The following is a 27,531-nucleotide window of genomic DNA, read 5'->3' on the forward strand; positions in this document are numbered from 1 at the left end:
TGCCATGTGCATAGAGTACATGGTGTGGAAGAAAGGCAGGCAATTATGCTTTTGATATTTGAATCACATGAACTTAATCACTAAGCAACGCCCCTGGCCTTGAGTGCGGCTTTAAAAATAACTGTCAATTACGTTTGCATTGTGAAACAAGGTCGTTACCCCCACTATTGATTCTTCATCAGTGACACAAAGCACAGAAGAGTATTATCTCTGCACTCGGCTTGTGGAAGGGTGGGGTAGGGTACGGTTCCACCGTGACAGCTCCTAAATTCAATAACGTCACCTCAAGCAAGCCCATGACTTGCCAGAGTGCAGGTTTCTCTACCTTGAACCAAAGAGGCAATCTGACACAAAGGAAAGAGAGAGAAGCAATCTTGTCCATTCCAGGGCCTAACATGTGCAGCAGCTATCAATTCGGTCAGCTCATGAAGGGAGGAGGGAGGCTTTGGCGAGGTCATTTGAAGAATACCGTTACATGCTTCCATCAAAGCCCCCGACACGTATACAAAAAAAAAAAAAAAATCAAGAATACTTTCTTTGCAACTCCCCTTGAAAAAGAATGCACTGTAAAAGTAGTGGAAGAAATAAGTATTTCACATCATGCCCTGATACCATAGCCTTTCAAACTAACCGAGGAACAAATCAAACACAAGCTACAAAGTGTACCAACTCCTACAGACTCAGGCCAACTTTTCTCTCTCTCTCTCTCTCTCTCTCTCTCTCTCCCATGCAGGCATATTCATGGCTCGGGCTGCTGGAGAGGACTTTGGTGTTGAGAGAAATATGGAGTGCTGTGTGCCTCAGATTTCATTGTTCACTTTTGGCAGGACTGCTGGAGTAGCTGTTCCACCAACATAATCATCGCCCCCAGCATTTGATGATCTCCACTGAAGCTCCCTCTGAACTTTCAAAGGGAACAGAGGAGATGAAATAGACTAATGCCCATTGGAGAACTTTTGGAGAGGGGCCTTCTGTGGAAAAATCCTGAAGCATTTCCTGCTGCCCGGATTATGGTTTTATACTGCTGGTCTTCGAGGGACAAATCCCTGGTTAATTAAAATGTATTTTTAGAGGCGCAGAGACGCTACTGTACATGCTTCTACAGCAATTAAGAGCACAGATTTTTAGGGAGAGGCAAACTGGTGTTTATACTGAAGGGAATAAACTGACAGAAGTTATCCCTGGATGCTCTGTAAGAAGTCACTCCCACTGCAGCCAGGCATTTTGCTGTGAAATAAAAGCAATGTCAGTTCAGATCAAGAAGCGGGTCTCGCTGCAGTTTTCCAAATGGTTTAAGATGTAACTCATGTCTTTAGTAAACTGAAATAAATCTGTAGTCTGCTTGGCAATATATACTTTACACCGGCTTTCATCCGTGACATTTCCCATTTTGCGAGCCAAGAAAAGTTTCAATTTGTATTCTGCTGATTTCATGACTGAGTGGCTAAAATCCTGGGAGAAGATAATGAGCAAACAAAGAAGATGATGCTACAAAACTGCGCTGAGACATATTTAGCTGTGGCCTTTGTCTAGCAGGGACTGGAGGTAGTTACATCAGGCGTGCATCCTCCTCTGTCACATTCAGCAATGAGTGCCTAATTAATCTTAATTTCATCACCACCTTAAGATAGAACTAATAATAAATATGTGCCTGTTTCTCACAAAAGAAGCTTTACACTAAAGCTGACTCATAGATGGTTTTAGCCTGTATTGCATTATTGAAAGATGAGGGTTCTATATTTACCACAATTGCTGTTTAGCATTAACAACAGAGTCCTGCACATCTAACCCTTTATCTCAGAAATATGTTACCAGAAACTGAGGGAAATACAACAAAAAGCACCCTAACAGCTGCCGCTGGAGAGTGATTCAGGCAGGCTTGCTGGAGTCACTTGACAGTGCCTCTGATAGCGGGAGACTGAAGTGCCCTGACAGGCTGAGTCCCGCTGACCGTTTCCAGGAGGGCAGCAATGCTGGGGCTGTCAGCTCGCATCGGCATGCGAAGCGCGAGGCCCATCTGCTTCCTCCACTTAGCGGCGCGCCTCCGGCGGCCCCCGACATGGCTCTACACGGCACCTCCAACCTCCAGGCCCTCGGCTCGGCCTGCAGCTGGAGCTCCCCACGCCCCCACGAACACCGCCCGACGGTAACCCTCACCTCCGCCCCGGCACCTTCGCATGCGCGCACACAAACATGAAGCCGGGCTGTCAACGGGGCGCTCCTAAAACGCGCGGAGCGAGCCACGGGCACCGGCTGCTGTCAGTGCAGATGCTGGGGTTGTTTAACGACTCGCTTGAGAGGAAAGTCCCGTCGTCTAGGGTACTCTCTTTCTCAGCATAAAGGATGTCTTTCCATGTGCAGCAGAGTGAACCAAAGAGATTCTGCTTATAGGAAGGCCATCGAGGTAGGACTCAGCCCAGGAAATATTCTTCATCTTATTGTTGCTCTGTTCAGTTTTGTGATAAAAGATTTATGTTTTAAAGGGGCTTTTCTCACTATTTCATGTAAGAGAACACATTAATGCCCCAGTTTATCACTATGAATAACTAATTATTGGCATCACCCTCTCCTGGTAATGTGCTGTATATTGGCTTAATTTACTCTTTGTATGAATTTAATGACAAATACTACAAATGACTTCAAGAAAGTAATGAAATACTACAATGATCATGGACACACGATTTCAATTACAACGGAAATTGCAACTAAAACATCACAGAATTTAGATATTCTTCGAAAAGAGCTGGTGTGTAAGGCCAGAACAAAGATAAGGGCTGGGAGGATTATTCCCAGCTGCAAGGTTAAACACAAATTTGAGGATGACACATCTGATATTAGAGCACTGAAGAATTTAGCACTGGGTGATAAATGGTGAAACAAACTAATACCCTCCAAGCAATGATTTTTCTTTGTGTGCTTTAAATGAAAAAACATGAGCTCACGGACGTGAGTGTGAGGCAAATGTGTTTACTGAAGTTGTGATGTGAAAAAAGAGCCATTTTTACCACAGTTTGCTCCCTGTTCCCAATTGTCTTACTTTCACAGCACAGCTGTGTTGTATCCTAGTTTTCTCAATGGAGTCCTACTTCTCCCGTGCTACAACTGAAAGTGTTCATCAATTAATTCCTGCACAATACATAGTAATCTCCCAGCATCCTCGGCGCACAGGCAGAGCAATATAACACGTCAAAGCACACATGGATTATTGGTCCGGCCGTACCTCGCTGACTGACATCTTAATTCCTCATTGTCATCGCGACATGGGTGAATTTAGGCATGATTAATATGCATCACTCAGCATTCTCTGTAATAAAAGCTAACGCTATAATGCTCCTGCCTGCCATCTGCTCAGCAAAAAACTCTTTATCCCACTATCCCTAATCTAGATTTTATAAATCCTTGCAGTTTTACTTCAGTCTCATACAGTGGATGAATGAATGGATTAATATTCTGACTGCAGCCATCTCCATGCGCTGCACACTATTACTAACCGCTCGCAGCACTAAGAATGCATGTCGCTGACATTTCAATCACTTCATTTTAGGTTTTTATTAGCTGCATAGCTGGAACTACATTGGCAGCAGAGTAGAAGTGGATAAGGCTGCTCAACATTTAAAATATGTGTAATACGCCTGAGAGACCAAAGAAAAATAAGTAATACGCTATGAGAATGTACTGCTTACGACTTCAAGCCACAAAAGTTCTGCAAACATGGTTTTGTTTAAGACCACCTTGATCCACTTACGATGAGCAAAATATCCCCCTTCATTCCCGCAGGGCCGTTCGCAAATGTCACCCAAATGTGAAAACGGATTGGCTTTGGCTCAAGCCAAGCGCTACCTTCGGAACGTCCCATGGCTGATCAGATTTCCCTTTTCACATGTTTGCGTATCAACAATATCAAGTTGGAGCGGAGCCAAGTGAGAATAACACCTAAAGACAGCACTGGGGAAAAACAACACTGAGCGCTGTGATTACCGCGACTGTGATCCATTAAAAAAAAGGGAGGAACAAACCCGCAGTTCTGAGCTATTGAGAATTGCTGCAGGAAACTCCCACGTATGACAATAGAGTGTAGACTGTAAATCCAGGGCATTCTGAAAATGAATCACACGCATCCACGGCCTACACATATCTCCTTTGTTCACGATGTAGCTCCGCAGGAACGGAATGATAAAAAGGCATATTTACCAGCATTGTCTGTGCACAAACATAACATTCTGCAGTTAAGTAACAAGAAAATGAAAGACTTTGAGCCATAGCTGAATATAAGCATTTCTGAAAGGCACCTCTGGAGAATACTTATTATGCGCACAATTAACATCAAAGGCAAGTTTGCAATATGCGTGTTTACTATTGCTGTGAGCAGGAGTGTGTTGTAGTGGTCTGAGAACTGCACTATGGGCCGAAGGACTATGACTTGAAGTATCCCAGTATGGAACATTGCTGTTGTACCTGTGAGGAAGGTACTATTCCTTGAGTACTCCTCTAGCGCCCGACTGCACAAATGAGTAAATCCCACTCACATACATGACATAAGTGTGCCAATGTACTCAATATTATGTGTGCTTATAGTGAGATGCCTAAAATACCATTGTTAATAGGGAAAGGGAGATAGACTATTGTTCTTTACCTCAAAGAGTATTCCACTGATTTAAAAAAAAATCTTTCCTGGTTATTTTTCACACACACACACACACACACACGCACACACACACACACGCACGCTTCCTTTGTTTGTCATCTACTTTTGAGGACATTTTTACCTTGTAACAAAGTTTGGGGGGTGGAGTGTTGGGGGAGATTAACACCACCTCCTAATTATGCAATTATTTAATCTGAAGTGTGGGCTGACTGCCATTTTAATTTGTTCTTCCCCATGAAATAAAGGCTTTTATGTAACTTTGCAATGACGAATGCTTTGGAATTTGAGATATGTTTGCATTTTTTTGGAAAAGATCCACTGGAGGCATGTGTACCTATGAGAAGCAATGTTGACGAGTTTGTGTATACATTTTACCTGTCAAAATAGATTGATCCTGCACTTTGTATATCCCATACTTTTATAAAACTGATTGTACATGCAGTTCACTATAGTGTGCAAGGGCAAAGTGTATACACTACATACATAACCAGTTGATAACAATACATAGTATCAATAGAAAGCATCAGACAACATCAGTGACCTGCCTTCTCTATAACTTCAGGCATGTTATTACCAGCTAACAGGCTCCTGCTACTGTAGTTAGCCTGCTGTTAAATCAGCTAAAACCATTTCTACTAATTAACTTTTGTGCACACATAAAGTCAATGGATTTATTTTCTGAGAGCACTAGCTACAGAAGAAGTACATGTGAAGCTATTAATATTGAGATTTTGATACACAGACACATCAAAGCTGTGTTTGTATTTTTTATCAGGCGACAACAGCTTCCAGAACTACTTACCTTTTATTGCCAGAAAATTCATTTCAACATCAGCTCTGAATGACAGTAATCCCAGTTTAGCCCAGGGCCGAGTTTGAAGTCTTCATTTTAAAAAGCACATATTTGACTGTTAAAGCACTCAAATGAACCGCTAAAATAACAGACTTAACAAATAAAACCCCATTGATTGCACTGGGTCATCATTCTCTAACAGAGTATATCTAAAGTAACAGCCCTAGGCAGATTATGCAAACGGGGGAGATTGGCAGTAGGCATGCGAAAAAATAGGACTCCCAGCTGTCAGCTGACATTATCAAAAAGAACAAAAAATTAAACAAATAACTGCTCATCAAGTGTTCACCTTGCATTTTTCTTCTTTTTCTTACAGATGGAGTTGCTGGTTTAAAATTAATTCCTTGACTGGCTGCTTTGTTCCCACAAAACACCTTATGCTTAAGGTAACTAATTATTCAAGAGCACTTGAATGAAAAGGCAAAAGAGGATGGTACAAACGACTTTGCTTTACTTTCCACAAGGGTTCAAGGCAGTGTGTTTCTGCCTCATTGGAAACAATTGAGAGGACTGATCAACATTTGCTGGCTATGATCTTTGCTGAAAAGAGAGATCAACAAGAGCTCCAGGAAAGATGGAACTTCTCAGATTTTCCCTTCACCATATAAATTATAGCATCCCTCTACCTGAAGCCCTGTAGATACTCCTTAAGTCACACACAACAGCTGATAGTCCCATTTAAATGCATGAGGTGCCCTTCTGCCAAGCATAAAATAAAGATTAAAGGAGATGCCTTTTCCGGGGCTCTAGGCAGGTCTACAAGGAGAACACAGAATGCTAAATTGTTTCTTTGACTAAAACATAAAGCATTCCCTTTCATTATGGGGTTCAAAGGGGGCAGGCGGCAGGAGACGCTTGTAGTAACGCTGTCCCCAACACATAGACATTAAAATAATGAGAGAGACCATGACGAGGTTTGCCTAGGTTTAAATATGTCAAACTGAAGGCTTAGCTGTTCAACTGCGTGGCGGCTCTAGTGTTAAAAATGCCCCCCCCCCCCCCCCCCCCACCATGGCCCACGAATGTGGGACAAGGAAAAGTAACACAATATCCCTTACAATGGAGTGTCGATAAGGAGCTTTTCAAGTGACGGGGGGTTTGGCTTTGGAAGCAGTGCTGAAAGGTTTCGATTGTCCCGTGATAATTGCTAAAGGTCAGTCTTCCTCCTTGTACAGACTTGAAAGCAGACAGTGAACATTTCCCTCTCCGCTCTTCCGCAGACTTGCATTGTGCCTGCAAACACACAAAGACTCCCCAACTCTTGAGCAAGGCCTTCAGATTGCCTCCTTAAATACCACACTATCCCCAAGGGTAGGCACGGACTGTTTAATTTCCACAGGGTTAAATATTTAATAAGAACTTATGTAATTACAGTTGAAGATATTTAAAATTCATAGAGCAAAACAAAGAAGATTTAACTATGCTATATCTGTTGTTATGTTGAACCCTACATGGCATGGCTCTCCATACCCTGAATCTCATTTACCTGTCACATTGTGATGTTACGAAGGTCAATGCCCACTGGCAAGCATAAAATAGTAGTTTCCACTGAACTAAAACTACAGCACAGTCTAGAATGAGATCATAACGCCTTCAGAATCTGCTTGTCTTATCAAATATCAAGCAGAAAAGGATTTTTTTTCCATGGCCCTGAACAAATTGTGTGCCACCTTGACAACTCTGAGACAAAATGAAGTGTGAAATCTTGTGAACAGGCTTCTGGGAAATACCATGAAATGCCTCCTGGCTAAATGTTATTTTTTCACTCTCAGACTGATGTGTTAGACACTCATTTAACATCTGACTTGAATTGATTTTATTTGCTGAATAATGTAGTCATTGTCATGAAATGTGACTTTTCTGAAATAAAGAATGAAAGAAAGAAAAGGAATAAAATACAAATATTAATATTTAACATGGATATTCATAGTAATACAAGAGTAAATATGGCAATTTCTCCAAAGTTGATGTATATACATTTTCTGTTCTCTAAACAGATACTACTTAATGTGATTGATATGCCTACATACCAAAAAGCCTGTACTGTCTGGGCTGACAATCCCAACATTAAAACGCCTCGGGCCAGTGAGAAATGGACAAAAAGCAATCCCAATGCATAGCATTTTGAGGCATGTCAGGTCTTAAATTGAAGCATCAAACGGGTAGCTTCTACTCAATGCACTAACCTGCTTTTGATAAAACCTGGAATGACTTAAACCACTTGGCAACAGGAGTGATACTGCAATCCATATGTCTGTCACAACATGGGCTGGTGTTATGCCAAGGCTAAATAAACAATTATGCTTTATTGGACATGCAACTTAAAATACTTCTCAGGTGACAAGGTTCACAAACGCCTATGATGATTGCATTAATGCACAAAGCAGTTTGGCTTTAATTTTCAAGAATACACAGAAGACAGTGATTTTTTTTTATCATATCTTATAAAAAATTTTATTTCCATAGTTGTACAGGATAAACATAACAATGTAAAAAGTATCACTGGCCTAAGTTTGGTTTTAAAGTTCAAGCCAAACCTCTTCCTCTCCTACAATATTAATTTGTCTGTTTTAAAATCTCACCCCACTGTACTCCTTCAGCTTCATCAGAGCTGATCAGCATCGTCCTACTTGGTCTGAATGCAGCGCAAGCAGGTTTTAAAATTCATGATCCCTTTAACAGCCACTTGTTTTCCTTTCCTGACATTTCGTCGTGAGCTGGTTTGTGCATAGGCTCTGGTGATATGGTAATGTGCTCATGTTTGTAGCAATTTGTCTTTGTGAAATGATTGATATTCATGATTCACTCCTAATCTCATGGGCCATCTCAAATATGCATGGATTTTTGAAATGCAACTGAATTTGGATTGGCAATTCAATTGAACATATCAATCAGACTATGAGAATTCACCCGCACACCATTCAGAATAGCGAAAATGGCTCATTACTCCTCTCTCTGATAATGGCTCTGCTATTACATAATAACCAGAACTTTGTCTGCACAGTTGGATCCAAAGGTCATGACCAGTACCAACATGGCTTTAGAAACGTCAAAGAAACGGGTCCTTCGCCTGGGGCTCATTCAGGCAGTGACACTAAGTAAGACGACGAGATTAAATATCACAAACGTGTTACATTCCTAACGGAAATGTCACTTGCCTAAGGAATATGCGATACAAATAAGACTCTCATTTTCACGTCATGTAGAGTGTCTTGTCAGAATCATCTCTTATGATTCATGAATCTTTGTGCAGGCTCATTTAGCTTCATTATTGTATTTGTTTCATTTATTCACTTAACTTTTAAATTATACTGTTTTATGTTGGTTGTTCATGTTGCAGTCATGCTACTAGTCTTAAACATATGTGCACACATTGGGAAAATTTTTGACTGACATTTTGACAGAGAAGTACCCAGGTTAGAAATTATGCATCAAAATGTTTTTCTCATGACCTAGCAGGAACCATGGTTATTATATGGGGTATAGTTACAGTATGTCTTAGTGTTTTGTTGTATACAGTAGCTTGCAAAATGTTTACTTTTTAAATGTTGTGTCTTACATGAATGCTAAATTGTTCACTTGTGACTGGGTGCTACAGATGTCCAGGCCGCAGTGGTGCTATCTGGGGTATGGTGTCCATCGTAGGACACTGTCAGCTGTCAGAGTCAGTTGTCAGACCCACTTGGATTTTCGTCATTTGTCAGAGGTGGTTGTGTCAGAGTGAGTCGAATTTGTGTCACAGCCAGGAAGAGTTGTCTGAGTCATTCATACTTGATGGCAGACTGAGCTGTCAGCCACATGAATCGGAACTCCCGGCGACTGAAGTCTTGAGTGACACCGGTTTTTTCGATGGGAGTTGGGACTAGACTGATATGGAGCGGGAGTGGGCTTGGAGACTCTGAAGCAGCAGCAGTTGCCACAGATTTTCACTTCTATTAACTTTACTGGCCGAGCAGAACTTCAGTCATACATACTGTATAACACTGCCTGTGACGCTATTCTGCGTTGGTACATTTGAGTCTGTAACTATCAACAGCTGCACATGAAAATGGGCCATCCATCAAAAGTAATGGATAGGTTATTGGAAAATGTCTTTATAAGTTGGTTAAAATATCCAGAATGTTATCAGCACTATGCGGTCAATTTTTAGAAAATAGCTGGTATAGAGGAAATTGTATAATATGTGAGAAAATCAGATGGTTAATCTTTGTTTCTCCAAAATGAGCTGTGGCAAACAAAAAATTCATCCTTCATCATGTACAGAACATCCTCACAGACACAGATGGTTATGAGCTGCTAAAAAAATAAATAAATGCATGTAAATAAGAGTAAGCAAAAGCCTTGTGGCTGATGTGTAATTGTGTAATGGTGTAAATGTACCACTCCACACCATATCAGAGGTCACTCACACCTCCAATCAGAAGCCATTGGGAGACATTGGGATGGTTAACTTGTGTTTGAGTGACTGAGAATTCTCACATCAGGTTCCACTATTGCTGACAAATAATGATAATATAACTGAGTCTGACAACTGCCTCTCACAGATCGACCAATTTAGATCACAGTTTGTCTCACCCTCTCAATAACTAGCCTACACAGGGTCTTCATTTCCAAGAGCACCACTTTGAATGAAGAATTCACAGTTTTTGGATGTGAATTCACCATTGTGGGTTTCATGTGAATTGCAATTTCACACAATGGAGTAAATGGAAAAGGTAATAGCATTACTGAATATGCTGGGGACAAGTATTGGAAGACAGTCATATTTTTATATTTGATGACTACCTTTTCTGTGCCCCTGGCTATTCCTATTGGTCTACTGTTGACAAAAATATACACCTAAATTATTTTTTGTCTGTTTGTTAAAGGAGCAGAGAAGGCACTTATTGGAGAAAGAGCTGCTGAGGAATAAAACCTCAATGGAAGAAAGCCACTGAAGGGCCTTGTTTGTAGAAGAAAAAAAAGGATGTACTGCCAACAATCCATTAGAAATGTGCTCATCTGTAGCAACACTCAGCTCAAGCAATTAAAATGTCACATGGTCATTATACCTAGCTAAGATAAATGGAAATGCAAGGAGACGATGAGAAATAGCAACAATCAACTCGTGTTTAATGAGCTACTATGGATTTTGGTACCACTGTACAAATTACTTGTATAGATCCACTTTGAACAATTAAGCTCAATAGCTCTGATTAAAGTCTTGACCTTAAGCAATAAATGTATTCCTTGCAAGAACATTTCTTGCTAATAGCGATAAGAACAGATATTTGAATTAGTGTTGATTGAAAAGCAAATTGCCCTCTGCTTGTCGTTCTGAATTACCTGTAGTGTGGAACTTTGAATATGGATTGGTTTAGGCAAAGTTGTAGTGTTGTGGTAGTTGATGGCACATTGAAAACATTTCTAGGTTTGGTGAGAAAATAAAAATTGCCTTGTGATCCCTGCATTTCTGACACATAAAAATAAAAATTGAAACTTTCAAAATTATTCTTGCTTTTTAAACATTTACTCCTTGGAGTTCCCACAGATGCACCAGAAATTATCTCAAAACATTGATTTATATGTAACATGTCCATGTAATTGTAGTTAATCAGTTCAGTCTGCTTGTGTGTAAATCTCCATAAAGTATTTTAATCACAATACAGGTCTTGATAAGAAAACTACATGAACTGTATCCAGCAAGATTTGAGAGCACTGAAACAACTTAATTTTCTTTTTCTCTATATACTCTAATCAAAATGTCACACGTCATGTCTCTGATTTCTCTTCCCCCGTGCCTCCTTTGAAAATGTCATAAGAACTCTACTGTGATGAGTAAAAACAGTGGATATTTGACTATGGACTATATTTAATGTTGACATTGAATCATTTACAAGTATGACTGCCATAACGTTTATGGACTTATCTGTTTCGTCTGCTGAGAAGCAAACCATTTTTATCCCCTAGTTAAATCTGCACAATCCAAAGCAAATGAGAATACATGAAGTCACGAGAAAAGTCTAAACATTTGTTGAGTTTTTTATTTGTATTTCTACTTTAAGAAGAATGACATCGTCCTGTCACGCTGTAGCAGCATAAACTCAAAATGGCAGTGCAGAGGTAAGATGCTGTATACAACCCAAACATCCTTACAGAAGCATATTTTGGTCCACGTCCAAGGCACTCGGCACTAAGTACTACCACGATATTTATAACCCTGACAGATTGAGCTGAAGACCTGTCAAATGTCACTCAAAATAAAACGTTAAAAGAAAATCGCTCCCGGAGTTGCCAGTCAATAAAAGATGACGCAGTGCCTCTCCTGCCAGTCTTGCGGGGAGGGTGTCATTGGCCTTGACCTACCTTGGACAATGAGATAGACTTGGGAGGTCTTGGGCTGCTGTTTGGTCTGGATGGAGCAGGTGTAGGGCCCCTCATCGTACACGTCCACCTTCTGGATCCGCAGGCTGTATTCCAGCTGGCCTTTGGTGACCAGGTCCACCCTCGGGTCGAGTGACCACTTGTCCTCCCCGGCGAAGATGATGTTGGAGCGGTTTAGCCAAGCTACCTTTGACACCTTGTCGTCCACGAAGCATCTGTGTAGACAGAGGTGAATAAAAAACAAACTGAGAATACAAACCGCTGAGCAGAATTACACTTCCACGTGTATAGCTTTCCGCATAGATAGCAGCATGTGTCTGTTTCGTGCTTTAAAAGAATGAGGTTGTGAAATCCTCCCCTCTTCAAACATTTGTTTATCCGCAGATCCCAAATGGAGGACTCCTGCGCTAGAAAAAACAATGCAGCTGGTAATCCATCATGACGTTTACTGTGGGAAATTACTTGTGCGTGATCGGAGCATTTGAAACGCCGATTCCAGATGTTCAACGTCGTAAATAAAATCAGGGCCAGAATTTGTCAGCTGTCTACCGCACCACGAGCTATCTATTACCAAAAGCCTCAGACAAAGATACAACCCAGGGGCTTGTTTTCTCTAAAGGAACCCAAGTGTTCTGTTCATTTACTCAGAGTCGCAATTTTTGCCATTTTTATTGTGCACAATGAATTAAAAAAATCTAAGAAATGGAGAACTAATAAACATTAAGCAAGAGCCTACAATCATAGGGTTTCCTTTGTTTTTGTACACATAGCATACGCCAGTGTTTCCCAAACCTCTCCTAGAGGACCGCTTGTCCTGCATGTTTTAGATCTCTCCCTGCTCCAACACAGCTGATTCAAATGATCAACTCGTTATGAACCCCTGAAGCTGCTTAATAACAAACTGATCATCTAAATCAGCTGTGTTGGAGCAGGGAGAGATCTAAAACATGCAGGTCAAGGGGTCCTCCAGGAGAGGTCTGGGAAACGCTGGCATACGCAACAGTAACTTTTGATGAAATGAGAGAGAAAACATAGAGGAAAAGACAGACAGAGAGAGTGAGAAAGAGGAGGGGGAAGAGATTCAGTTCCTGATTGCTCCTGTTTTATGTCCCTTGGTGTCTGGAGTGGTTTTAAGTTACACTCGGTGGTCACAGTCCCCAAGCCTTCAATACTTAAGTGGCTGTCGACTTAATTTCACTTCATTCAGCTCCATGAGAAAATTGTCACTGGGGCCTAAAACTGGCTTCAGAAGCAGCGACACTGTCAGATTTGATCAAGTATTTGGAGGAACTTCAACAGCACTATTCCACAGTGAAAGGCGGAATCTGATAGGCAGGGTTTTTTTTATATATACTGAATTATAGTGTCCTGGTTTGCCGTACGGCAGCTCCAGTAGAAAGCAACCGAATCAAAAACCATCAACATGAAATATTCAATGCAGCCTGACTGGGAGCAATTATGCACCTTTAATTAAGGGGAATGAGCTATGTATTCAGCCACTGGATGAGAGCGCTACCCTACTGTTTAAAAACTTTAAAAAACGCATTATCACATCTGATATTCTACAGATAAGCGTTTTCAAAGGCTGTTGGCCTTGTACACAGATACCACTCTAGCATCCCCATCTGACAGCTGAGTCTGTTTTGTGAAATTCAAAAAAACAGAATGTAAGTGACGCAGAAAAGAAATACTTCCAACACCTTTCCAACCAGCAGCCCTTTCTTGACTGTCACTTGCTTTTTTCATAGTATTTAAATTGGTGAATTATTCGCCTATGTGTGGGATGGGAAATTCAAGCCCTGATGGACCCGATGGTAATGAGTCCTGCGGGGTTCAGGGCTACCTTTCAATTAGCGATTGATTTAAACCCGGAACTCCTCATGTGCGGAGCTCCCATTCACATGATGGCAATTACAGTACTTATGCTGTCTGTCCTCAGCTCGTACTGTAATTGCCATCGTGTGAATGAGAGCTCTGCATTTTCCTATATATATGCATTGTCTTCCCTAGATTCAGCATGATTGGCCAGGAGAAGGGGCCTTTCTGTAATTTAACCTGATATTTCGCAGTTAGACATTTCTGTTGTCCACTAAATTCATAAGCTGTAGCTACTCAATTAGGCAAGTGTTCAACTATAAGTGCAGATGTAAGTTTCTAAGATGCTGAATTGCAAAGGGTCATTGGTGAAGTCTCCATGTTATTGGACTTTTGGAAATATTCACTGATCAAAAGTGCATTATATATGGCAACCCCACAATGATAGTCAATCAATCACAAAATGAAAATAAAATTGCAGGCTGTGCTGTAAAAACATACACAGATCTAAGATGTAGCAAACGTACAAAATCCCAGTTCAAAATATACCTTGACAATTATCTGAGCCACTCAAACTAAACAGACTTTCTGTCTCAAGTACTTCTACATAAAATCAAATCCAAAGCATCAAATTCATGATGCACTGCACAGAAATTCAGTAATAGCTCAGCACGCTTCCCTTCATTTGCTTGGAACTGGCGACTTCAAGACACTGACTCTGACAAGTGATCCAAGTAAATATATTTTATATGCCTCAGTTAACCCCCTCTCAGTTTCTGCAGCTCCACATATGAATGTTCCCTCTCATTCCAGTGTGATTTAATTGATTTAACTACATAACCAAGCACATAATTTAAGACCTTTTATCCCTATTTACTGCAGACATTGCTTCCTGTCTAATTTCACAGCTGCAGACAACCAAAACCTTTTAAATGAACCTGTTTTGCATTCACTGAGGGAGAAAGAACAGTGACATACCTTGCAAATGATATATTATTTTGTGGAATTGTTTTCAGACTGTAATTTATGAGTATCATTTGTAATATAATTTGATGAAAAGCAAATCTGCTTTACTATTCAATTTGATACTATTTCATTAAACATTTTATTTGTTTATATATCATTTAAATGTCAGCATTGTTTTGTTTATATATATATATATATATATATATATATATATATATATATATATATATATATATATATATATATATATATGTATGTATCATCATTGTCCTGTAGCAAGAAAAACACCTACATATATTGTAGTAGTCATCTGATTACACTTTTTGGCATTTGTTGATTAAGTAACTCGTTAATTGGACAAATCTGTGTAACAAAATTGTTCCATAGCAGTACTTCAGTGCAGTCTATTTGACATAATAATCCTACCAAATACATTTTTTACAAGGTGCCAATTTTGAATTTTGTCATGGAGGTCCTGAATCCCCAGTTCCGCTTTAACATTTCAAATACAAGTCAAAAATGTAAGTGGACATAATTTGGTTCATTGAAAAAACCATGACATGCTCCTCTCACTTGTATTGTGATGTTGTATTAGCCTATCATTGACTGCCGAGTAAATACATGTACTTGCGACTGTTGGGAGTTATCATGAGGAGCTCGAGTTAGACTTGCTCAATTAAAATAACGGCTGATAACAGTGATGTGGTTAACACAATGGCACAAAAAGGAGTGATGAACATTTCATGACAGTGGCAGATAACATATAACATCCCTGTAGATCCCAAGTAAAAAGTCAGAAGAAGAACTTGGAAGTTCTTTGCATGAATGACCTTGCTGATAGAGCAGGTTAAAGACTTTCAGTGAAATGACTGAAAACCTGTTTGCTAAGAAAACCAATGGTTAAAAAAAGTGATAAAATCAACACTTATGGCTGGTTCTGAGAGGTCTCATCTGCCTGCCACTTTTCTGAAAGCCAAAAACCTGTTTACAGAAAAAAGCCGTTTACGGATATGGTGATACAAATCAGAATACTTTTGTTGAAAACCTACAGACCATTTGATACTAACCTGAGAAAACATACAGACCTTCACAAGTCTACCCCTGTTTGATCTGGCTGTAATCATTCTGAAGCGTTGTTGCCTGCAGACATTCTGAGTTCCAATATGTTCTTTTATCCCAAAGATGTCTCAGTTAAAGATAAGATACTTTTCCTTTGTTGTTGAATTTTACTGACCAACGTGCTACTTCATAACAGCGGGAGACTTTAATTCTGGTCAACACTATGGCAACTAATCATGCCAGTAGTAGAATTTAATTGAAAGATTATAGCAAATAATAATAACAATAACAATAATAAAAACTTTGCATCAATTTCATAAGAATAACCTATTTCAGTGACTACTTGCATTAGAGGTGTCTCCTTCAGGAGACCAGACTAGTGCCAGAGCATTTCTGAATGATGATTAAGTTTAAACAAAGCCATTACTGACCTATTTTGATGGAGGAAGTCCCACTGCTTGCTGTCATTTCACATAACTATGTATAATCGGGTAATGTCAGAGCGTTCAATTAGCTGCTGAAAGTTAAATTAACATGCAGGGCTAGTAACTGACGTTTTAGGCTCACCAGAAAGATGAATATGCATTCCCTAAGGTAGGGGTGTATAATTTATACTGTGTTCTGAAATAATGTCAATCTGCTTCTGTACTGTGTTCTGGCTCTATTGGATATTGCATGCAATACATGACATGTTGAGTAATGTGGAGACAGGCAGAGACATTAAAAGGGCTCAGTTGGCTGCACTTGAATTCAGGGTTTAAATTGATCCATGACCCAGCCTACATATTGTGCCAGCTTTGAGTATGACCTGACGGAGACCGAACCGAACGCTGTGCTGTGTCACTACACGGTGTTCCTGTAAAACCCACTCCATCCCAGACTGAAAGAGCACTTAGCAGGAATCGCCTACTGTCACATCTCCTTATTGCCAGGCGGGCAACTTAAAGGGCGCAAAGATGCTGCTTAAGACTCGTAGCAAACCCCGCTCCATCTGGCCAGCCGCTCTCCTCCGCCCGGGCCCATGACCCCTCGCTCACCTCTTAATATATTGCTTTTTCTAGAGCAGGGGTTAACGACGCTGGCCCCTGCGAGGGCAGATTGATATCGACTCTGCCCGTATGCTTAAATAAACAGATCCCTTAAAGCGAGAATCACAGGCCGTCTCGGGCGGAGATGAGCCAAGGCAGTACTTTCAGCAATCGAAGTCCAAGGATATGAAGTGTCCGCCTTTAGATTAGGCTGCACGGAAAAAAAGAAATTACTAGGTGATAAAACCGTAAATTTGACACTGACTATCGTGGCAGGTCCAAGCTCTTTATCTGATATTGATTTACTTTTCCCTTAATAAAAGGACAATCCTGTAACTAAGATGTACATAAATGGACTAAGACAATGAAGTAGTAACATGAGGCAAAATCCCTTATTGGACTTGTTTTCTGTTGTCAGACTCCACTTGTCATTTTATTACACAACTTTTGTATATATGTAATCATCAGATCAGATGATTAAAATTATACAACAGCAGAGGAAAAAGATCAATCATCTATAAATTAATGTATGATGATGAACACATCAGGTGTATGCTTAAATTATTACAGATACAATATGTTTGTTGATACTGCATTGTTCATATTACAACAAAAAGCAAAAAATATTTTGAATTTCATGATTTTTCTATATGAAATGAATTTACCTCTGATTTTTGCTTTTGCAACATTTAATCGATGCTGTTTCATTCGCAAATTTAACTGTGCTGCAGTTGATGTGTTACTAATACAGGTGATGAGAATTACATTCACAGCATAGGAAGTGGGTCTAGGGAAAGTCAACAACAGAAAACAGTTGAAAACTCTTTTTCCCACCTGGGTTGAAGCACTCTGTCCACTTAAAGTGTGAGTTTAGTGTGAGCAAGCTGTAGGCTGCCTGAAACAAGTGTGGGGTAGGTGCGGGTCTGGTGTGGGTGGCAGAAGCGACAGCGGGCAAAGCGTGGGCTGCCAGCATGTGCCCCTAACTGGGGGACCCACGCTGGCCCCTACGCGCAAATCCCAGACGGCCCTCGGCGATCAGTACACAAGGGACTGCATTTTCAGCCTGCACTGAGATAGTGTGTGGGCATGTTTTTTGGGCAGTCATCTAAGGCTAAACAGAACAACACGGAGGATGGTTCAAACTCTGTTTGAGAAAAATAAACTAACTCTTTAAATGAGCAGCATTTGAATCATAGCCAGAAATAGCCTAGCAACTGTTGGACATACATTTCACTCACACTGCACAGTCGATGAGGAATGGCTGCCAGAGGAAACGGAGCTCCAATGAGCAACACCCACAGTATGGGTCATTCAAAGTGATGTTTCCAACAACAAAAAGAACTTCATCAATACAGTTGCATATAATGGCTAAATCAAAGCTTCCAAGCCAAATACATTAATAACACACTTGTGACATTATGTAACATAAATGAGCGAAACGAGCTTATTCTGTTTCGTGCATGTCTACAGCCTCCTACAATGCATAAGGCAATTATGTGCGGTTATCGGTGACTGGCTACATTTTGTTAGCATAGGCATATATAATATTACCTGACAGCTTACATTTCTCTCTTTACAGGGCTTCATTTTAGCATGAGAATCTTGCCTGTAAGTCATACCCACACATCAGTCCACAGCTGTTCAAGAAAATTGCATACATGCTGAAGATTACATTTCGCTTCATTGTAACTCTGTTTCTTGAGACCGCTTAACCGAAGTGTTGTAACAATCTCCAATTATACCCAGACACCAAAGCCTTGCCTTACCTCCACAGATTATTATCTTTATTTATTTATTTACTTTTTTGTTTATGTGAAATGACGCAAGACGGTTTCTTCCCTCCGAGATAAATGATTCCCGAGCTCCGTCTTCACATCATTAAGATCAAGCTGAGAAGCCTTAATAAATTGATAGACACTATAAAGGAAGCGCAACGGAGTATACACTAGAAGGCCCTTTGAATTCATGTAGTATAAATGGTTGGAGAAACTGTCAGAGGAAAAAAAATGTCCTGCAGCGAAAAAGCAGGCCATTCCTCTTCTGATAGAAAAGCGCCCGATGGCAAGTCACTGGCAGTGGATGTAAGAGGTACTGTCGGTCAACCGTGCAAGAGCAGGGAGGGAAACGGTAAAAAAAAAGATACATTTCAGTCGAAATGGCAATGGCTGGAGGTACATCCCTGGCAAGAATGTGATAATGGTCAACTGAGCTGCTCAATGTGCAGTCTAAGCATGACTCTCAGGTTTTCCTGTCAATGTGAAGAAAAAAAGCTGAGTTAATTAGACACTCCAGCGGGAGCTGCCTGCGATACTGCTTGGAGTAGGAAACGTGAGTGAGAACAGGGGGGGGGGGGGGGGGGGGGAGTCTGAATTCAGAAATCCCCTGAACGGTCACAGCAAATCTGATGACCGCTGCAGAACTTTTGGCAGAACTTTGATTTCAGTGGGGCAGCTACAACCTAAAGACAAGTGAAAAATATGACTGGTAACACTGCATTGCAACCTGGCTTACAATTCACAACAGAGGATCAGTAGAACTGGTCTGAAGTTAATTAATATCTGTAATCCAGATTTCCTTTTTTGTCATCATTTTAAAATATTGAATCAGCACATCCATTGTGCAGACATATGGAGCGGTTACAAATACAAAACCCATATGCTTCCTTTCTAGGTAGTATCTAGTCGCCCCTGCAAAACATTGCAATCCCTTACATTTGTTGAAACAAGGGGGGAGGGGTTACTCTTCCTTGAAAAAAAAGAAGAAATTAAAGCCACGATCTTTCACTTGGTTAATTAGCCCCGCTATGCAAGGCAGCTATCATCATCCTGTCTTGCTGACTTGAGGGGGCTGATAACAGGTCTTCTCCGCTTACATCAAAATACCTTTTGATCACGCCGTTTGTGTAAAATTGTATACATTCTTTGGATTCAGAGACAGCAATGCAATTGCAATATGATGAGGCTTTGGCTCCTTCTTGCCTTGAATCTGCACCTTCTCCAGTATGTTCATCTCTCTACTCTCTAAATGAAACCTCTCTAGAATACAACAGATGAAGTTGTATTCCTTGCTTTAAAATGACAAGCTTAATAACATGAACATCAACAACAATCGTAACTCTGCTCAGTTGCGGTGATGCATGAGACACAATGAGTCAAAACATGTGAGGTGCGTTAGCCTGACTCCCACAATTCTGCAGTAACTAACACGTAAGGCACGACACTGTATACTTGCTTGCGGTTTTCAAAAATCATTCCATGGTGTGGGCATAGGAGCTGACAATGCAAACTCTCATATTCTAAACAGATCCACAGCCATCTAGCAACAAGCAAAGACCTGCATCAAATAATATTGTAAGTAGGATGCTGGTTATCAAATCCCAAATACAGAATAAAGAAGGACTTACAATAAAAGTACACTGCATTGTGACCTGACATCTGTTATTCTTGATATTTATTTTTGATGACAGCCTAACCTACCTAGAAATTCCTAGAGTGTTATTTGTTCTCACTGACTGGCATAAGAACCTGCACCATAAGAGTACAGAGTTGGGCATATAACTAAGCAGACTGTACACAAAAGCACAGAGGGGGCTATAGTGGAAATGAACAGAAAGGGAGGCCCTCACGTAGCTCGAATGAGCAGATCTCTTGAAATTGAGTATCAGTAATGGCATTTTACCACTGCAGGTCAAAAAGACCCATACAATTCATAAACACAACCACAATGCCTTTGCATTGCCTTGGTTTCTGTTGTTCTGAATCCATCATCAAACATCGGCAAATATGATAATGATAGCGGCAATTAGTGCGCTGCTGCCCCTTTACTTTGCATTGTGATCACAATTAATTCACTGTGTACAATAAACAAACATTTTCTGAAAAAAGGTATCATACAATACTGACAGGGGATCTGAAACGTGTTAATCTGTGTATCTTTAAATAGTAAGCTCTTCCCAGCAGCGGCTGGCAACCCTCAATCTTACGTTTTGCCACATCTGCCCTTCGTTTTGAATTGTGGCAGCAGGCAGTATGCTCAAAGGATTAAATCACATGATGGCCTTTAGGGCTGTGCATTGACCAAGTCACAGAAAGATAATAGTATTCACAATGAATGCCCCCTTAGTCTTTAAGACTGACACTGCCTTTGCCTGTCCTGAGGTAAAAAAAAAAAGAAAAAGAAAAAATGACTACCGTCCCGGCCTCAGAGGGAGGTTGTCGGAGATCTCTGATGCAACATCTTGGACTGATGATTTGTGATGCCGTGGATAGAAACAAAACAAAATACAACAACAAAGAAAGCTGGGCAACGGTGCTAGACCCATTCTTAAGAAGTCATCAGACTGCCCAAAGGCCAAATCATAGATCTGAGGCCGGATGCCAGAGCATGTTACAGTTAAACTTTTTTTTTTCTTCTTCTCTCTTGCACTAACAAGACACGTCCTCAAAATGGCTCCTGATTCCCCATCTCAGAGCAGCTGGTTGCCTTTTTTTTCTTACTTCTGTCAGGGTCTGCTCATTCTGGCCTGATCTGATGGATGCCTCTCCTGTCACGGTGGCACAGGTCTTGCCTTAGGGAGGCCTGGCGCGGGGAGGCTGGGCGTTAGTTAGACTCTAATGAGACGGCAGACAGATGCCAGGCCTGACTGCACCCTTAAGAGCAGTGGGCACTGCTGGCCGACGCGGCTTTCGTTCTCAGCTTGGAAACCAATTACGGCTCAGTAAGACATACGAAATAAGATCGCCCCAATTCATATCAGTCACTACTTTGCAGGTTAAAACGTTTTCCGCCCCGAGTGCCTCGAGTGCAAGACTTTTCGCTTTTGATCTGCTCATACAAATCGACTTGTTGCTAATTTTGCCAGTCGTCTATTGAAAAAAAAAAAATTAAAAAGAAGAAAATAAATATAAAAACGGTAGCCACTGAAAGAAGCAGAGCTAGCACTTGAAGCATGCTCTTGCCCCCAGTGGTGCTCTGCAGCAGGTTAAGTGAATACCGGGCCAGGCTCCAGCACTCCCCAGGGACACAATGCTTCAGGAATGCTGGGCTTATTTAACCTTCAGGGGAGTTGCATGTGGTGAGGGCATTCCTCCATGGAAGCCTTACATCACAATTCCCTCACTGTCCGAGAGAAGACACTGATCACTGTGCCTGCCCCCTTGACTCAAACGATCGTGGTCCTGGAGGATTTCACACTCAACTCTCACCTTCCTCCATGAGAGCCAGCTGCTGAAGAGTCTGCATCTCCTGTCATGAACTGTGTTATTGTAAAATATGATGCAAATACTGGACAAATACTTACATTACATTACATGCATTGAGCAGATGCTCTTTTTCAGAGCAACTTCCAGCACAAAAGAACATAAGTGTATCCATTCAAGCTAATGAGCAACAATGTCAGACCAGGCTAACTACACTCCTAGACCACTGAGTGTGGACATGACACCATTCAAGACCTACCCAAAGTTAACTTGTACAACCTGACTAGGCAATGGCCAAGTACACTACGATACATCAATCACTAGGACACAGAATCAAAAATACATCACAATACTACACATAAAATAAATATCAGTTACTAGAGATATACGGTATTAGGGGGCAGGCAACTGATGTGGAACCAAGATGAAATCTGAAGAGGGGGGTCTTCAGTCTGCCTCGGAAGATGGCCAGTGATTCTGCTGTCCTAACCTCTATGGGGATTTCATTCTAACACTGAGGGACCAGTACAGTGAGGGATGGTGAGAGGAGTGACCCCGTCAGGATGGGACAGTCAGTTGCCCTATAGTTTCAGAGCGTAGCGATCTTGACAAAACATAGGGTTTGAAGACCGAGTTTTGGGATATTTTCTGGGGATGGTGATAAAAAAGAAGGATTCATACAGAAGTACACTGAATTTATGTCTTGGCCAAAAGAATCTTTCTTTCTTTCATATAGAAATGAGCAGCTACTTCAGAGGGGTGAGTTAAATGACAGATTGTGCAACACTTGTAGATGCCTTAAACTTCAAAATCCTGGTCAAAAGCTCTTAAAAATAAAATGGAGAGCATGTCGTAGAGGTTCAGTTTGCCAGTGATGCAGCTCACAAAACCAGCAACCAAAGAGACCCTAACCTGTAGCACAGTTGACGCACTGCTAGATAAAAAAAGTCTTTGCTAGTCTAAACTGTGAGGATAATCATAAATATTTATCAGAATCCAAGAGTGCATACATGCCTGACAGTTCGCTTGTAAAGAGGTATCATAATTCTAATAGGAAGAAAAAAAACCTGAGAGGGTGGTAAGGGAAAGGAATATTTACTTTTGAAACCATGTTGCAGAGTTTCTTTTTTGCTACTTCAAGGAATCTAAACTTTCACAAAAACCCACTAAGGAGTTGGCTTCTCTGCTCTTCCTTGGTCAAAGAGTACAATGCGCTGTCAGTCAACTTGTGTTCAAAGGGTAGGCTACTTCGGAAATTTGGGGTTGTACAGCATGAGAGGCCGGATAGAATCCCAATTGAGACCAGTGCTAATGCAAAGGTGATTCTTCAATTCTTCAAGGACCATGAATATGACAAATTTTACTACTGTTATGTCATTATTTATGAACCTGAAGATGGAACATTACATTTGCAGACATTTCAGTTTTGTAGCTGGCAGCAATCCTTTGGTGAGGCCAGAGCATAAAAGATCTTCCAGGTTCTAAATAAAATGGTCAATTAACTGGTCCAAAGTAACAGTCTTTGGGACTTATGTCCTCTCCCTACATACATAGGTCTTCTTAAATTTGAGTTGTTCGAAGCATAGAACAGTTACAATAGTTGTATCTGTATTCATCTGTAACTTCCAGTTAAGGAGAAACTCACTGCACATAATACTTACTGCCTGTACAGTTGCCCTAATAAAACTGTACTGGGAATGAACATATCCATTAATACTGCATGCGCGAGCACAACAAAACCCCAGCAGACCGATTTAGACAGTCTTCCTCTATGGAATACTTAAGGATATTCATAGTTCAAGTGATTAAACAGTCCTTTTTATTTGTCTCTATTTGGCTCTATGACTCGTGCCTGCACTGTAAAACTGGTTTAAGTCATGACCATGCATTAGCTTCTTTGGCCTATCTGAAGCAACAGCTCAGAAAAATACCATAAAAATAACTGATAAAACTAATACAATTTTTTTTGCTCCCTTGAATAACTCCCAGATGTTTGCCATACAGATCGGTTTCTCACAGAGTTTCTCTCAGAGTATACGAGAAACGCGAAGGCCTAAAGCTGGGGATGAAACTGCAAGAATACCAGGCCTCAGATAAACAACTGAACTACACTACAGCACTACAACACAGACTTTTATCCAACGAGTGAGCCTTCCGCTATTTTACAACACTACATGCACTCATATTTTAGGTAACAAATTGATCTTCATATTTATTTTACAGGACACAGCTGTGATGTTACAGAGCCTAGCTGTACTGCAGACACCCATAAGGAATAATACAGAAACAATAAAATAGATCCTGTATCGGGTATGTCAGTTATGTGTAAATTTATTGTGTGTATTCATTGTGGTGTTCTTCAGGAGAATACTATGTAATTGGAAAACAAATGGTTATTTAGCATCTGACCTGAGACACTGAATTGAGCTTAAAAGAACACTGGAGTTTTTTGGTATGCTTTATATCGCAACAGACAAAATAAATCAATAAAATGTACTGAAAATACAAGTTGTGGCAGCAAAGAAAAGACGCCCAGAGGTAAAAATAGTTTCCACAATTGGGAAATCAACACATACGCTTAAAACACACAGACACACATACACACACACAGAACGTGGGCACTTTATGCGCATGACATCATTGCTTTTATGAGTCTGATTATGACAGGAATAGGCGTGAGACAGCTCGCTGACACCTTCCAGAGAGAAGTTCTTTGTTCTCACCATGATTTTCTTTTTTTTTATTCAACAGTCTACAAGGAAGTGCAAAAGAACACTGTCATTTACGGAATCAGTGTAAGTATTGTAAGTCCTGTTATGGTAGGAGAAAAAGGAAAAACCTGAGCGTAATGTGGCCTTGTGAGTACCCACAGATTTGCTCTGCACCTTTGTGCTCAGTGTTGCATGTAATTGTTGTGCCTATAAAAAAAAAAACTATATCAAATGGACACTGGCAGTGGGTGGCTACTCTCCTTGTTTTCAGAATAAGGGCTGTGATTCAATTTAATAACAAATTTACAACACAACTGTGTATTTGCATTCAATTAACAAGCACTATCTGAAAAAGACTGAGGTCTATTCAATTTTAGTTTCACATGTTTGTACAGTTTTTAAGTGATAAAGTGTTTTTCTTTTAATTGTCATTATACAATATTACCAGGATAGTAGAGGGTTGTAGGTTGTTTTGAAGTCTACTCTTCTTTCATGGTGTTACAACAACTGTATTAACTGATAACAATTAGGAAAAAAAATCCCCCTCTTCCTGTGTGGGTTCAACACAGCTTGTCTTAACATTCAGTACAGTTCCAAGTCAGCTATTTGAGTTGAAATGGCACAGTTTACAACTGGATGTCCAATGGGATGCAATCTATGATGTCAATCAGTCGGTGAAAAAATTGCCACCATTTGCTGCAAGATTTGGCCTCCTGGATCATCATTATCTGTGACTCAGAAGACTTACTTCATCCTGATACAGTGGCAGATTCACCTAAGATGGCTTGTTTTCCTTTGATTGAACTGCACTCTTCATTAAGATGACATGGAGGTTTTGATTGAATCCTGGCCTATTTGCTACCTTAAACAGACTGTTCCTCTCCACTCCATATGTGAACAAACACCCACCCCCACACAGATTAGAATGATGTGTACCTTCACTCCATTACAGACAAGCCTCTTCCCATTATTCAGCACTAACCTGGTTTAGGGAGGTTAGGAAATGAATGCTATACTTTCTCCAAATCTTTAAAGCCAAGACACACACATCCTTCTATCAGTGCACTCTTAGGTTAAGGCTGCACTCAATAAACAACAATCTTTATTTTCAGAGGGATCAGTACAGAGGCAGGTGGAAACAGATGAAGCCTCAATTGTAGTTTGCACAAATGACTACACTGAGTGCATTGATATGTGCTATAGCTAGCATGTGCAACAGCTAACTGATCCTGTATGATATATACCTTTTGATTACAATGTCAAAGTAAATGCCATTACTACCATTACTGCTGATGTTGCAATTCTTTTTCACAATCTCTGTAACTATGATTAACATTATTCTTTTCAATAAAATGTTTGAAGGCTACATACTAATATCAAAAAGCTAAAATAATACATTTTCATAGTAATACATTTCCTTTCATATCTGCACACCGTGGAGTTTGGAAGGAAACGTGTTGGAAATGTGTGAATTGGGTGTAAATGGCATTTTTCCAGTGGAATGAAAGGGCTTGAGCTTTGATTGTAGAAAAGAGTCTCATAAAAAAGTTCAACAGGTGAAAATGGAAAAGTGTGTAGGTGTGTTGCTCTGTGTGTGGCCATAAAAGGAAATGGCGAGGCAAAAAAAAAAAAAACACCCAGCTAGATCATGTTTCCTCTACATTTAAATGAACCCCCGGTGGAAAACTCTCAGGCAATATCTCTGACGGGGAGAGGAGAAAAGTAGAAATGAAACAGTGAGATGCTAATAAACTGGTAAATATTCACTTGTCTGAAATGCATCGGCCATGCGAGATGAAAGATGAAAGATGAAAGAGGGTGCCTCTTGGGATCTGGCCACGTGGGTAGAGCCACCCCCTTTGCACTTCTTTACCTTGCCAATGACTTTCTGACAGCACAGTGAAAACTGGCGTGGCACGTTTAGGGAAGAAGAATTGTGCTGTGGAAAACGGGATCCTCTAGGATATGTGCCGAAACTCCCCGCTGTCTGAAATGAGCACCGTGCCATGCATGAGACACCAGCGGTGCTTTGAGACAATTACCCTTCTGTTTTTTTTTTTTTTGGGGGGGGGGGGGGGCTGTATGCTGTGTATGTCAATGTCCCAGTCCATTTACTATAAATTATCTGTTTTAATATCACTGGTTATTTCAGAAGTGGGAGGGCATCTTCACAGGGAGTGCAAGAAGTCCTAGAAGCAGTCTGCAATAGTGGGTGAACCAGACTTTAAGCAGTTTCATGCATACTGCATGTGCAGGAAGCCCTGTGTAAAGGGCTTTTTTTCAGTTATTTGGCATCTGAATTTCTCCTTCTTGCCGGACTTCAAAGAAAACTGCTATAAAGGCAAGCCATGTATTTTTACCACAGGAGTGTAACCAAAGGTATGCAGTTAGCCCCAAACACGGCTGACTGCTCTCCATTTCAAAGGCTCACTGTGTCGCCTACTTGTAGCTTTTGCCACATTTACATGCTTCATAAGCTGCCTCGACTTTCACCAGAAATGACTGTTACCAATTAGTGGCCATTCACGTAATTAATTTGTAACTAATCATGACAGCACATTCTGAATAATTTGTCTCTCTGCGAGCAGAACAGTCAATACACAATGTTGGGGCAGCAGCTCAGACACGTATGTCAATATCCCCGTTAGGTCCCTGGTAATCACATTCCCCATACAATGTAGGAAACAGCAGGGGGTGAAAACATTCCATCTCAAAACTAGAAGCACTCCTGCTGCTGGCGCTGCTGCAATCTTCCATTTCTAAATTTGGGTAAAGTGATTGTGAAGAAGAAAAGTGAGTGTACAGAAACATGTCCTTGAATTTCTGGCATGCTCGAGCAATGGGCGGGAATTGAGGGGATTGCACCTTCCCAACTCGCCCTACGGTGCACACC

General features: G+C 40.7%; 1 protein-coding gene across 2 annotated transcripts in view; it reads right to left on the minus strand.

The window, feature by feature from the left end:
- Positions 1-27,531, minus strand: part of LOC118782663 (limbic system associated membrane protein) — a 251,379-nt gene that overhangs the window by 102,088 nt on the left and 121,760 nt on the right. For both annotated transcript variants that reach the window (XM_036536094.1, XM_036536093.1), the window contains exon 2: positions 11,844-12,076. In XM_036536094.1, the coding sequence (XP_036391987.1) occupies positions 11,844-12,076 (233 nt within the window). The remainder of the gene's footprint in view (positions 1-11,843; positions 12,077-27,531) is intronic.

This window comes from Megalops cyprinoides, chromosome 9 (assembly GCF_013368585.1).
Source record: "Megalops cyprinoides isolate fMegCyp1 chromosome 9, fMegCyp1.pri, whole genome shotgun sequence".
Lineage (NCBI taxonomy): Eukaryota > Metazoa > Chordata > Actinopteri > Elopiformes > Megalopidae > Megalops > Megalops cyprinoides.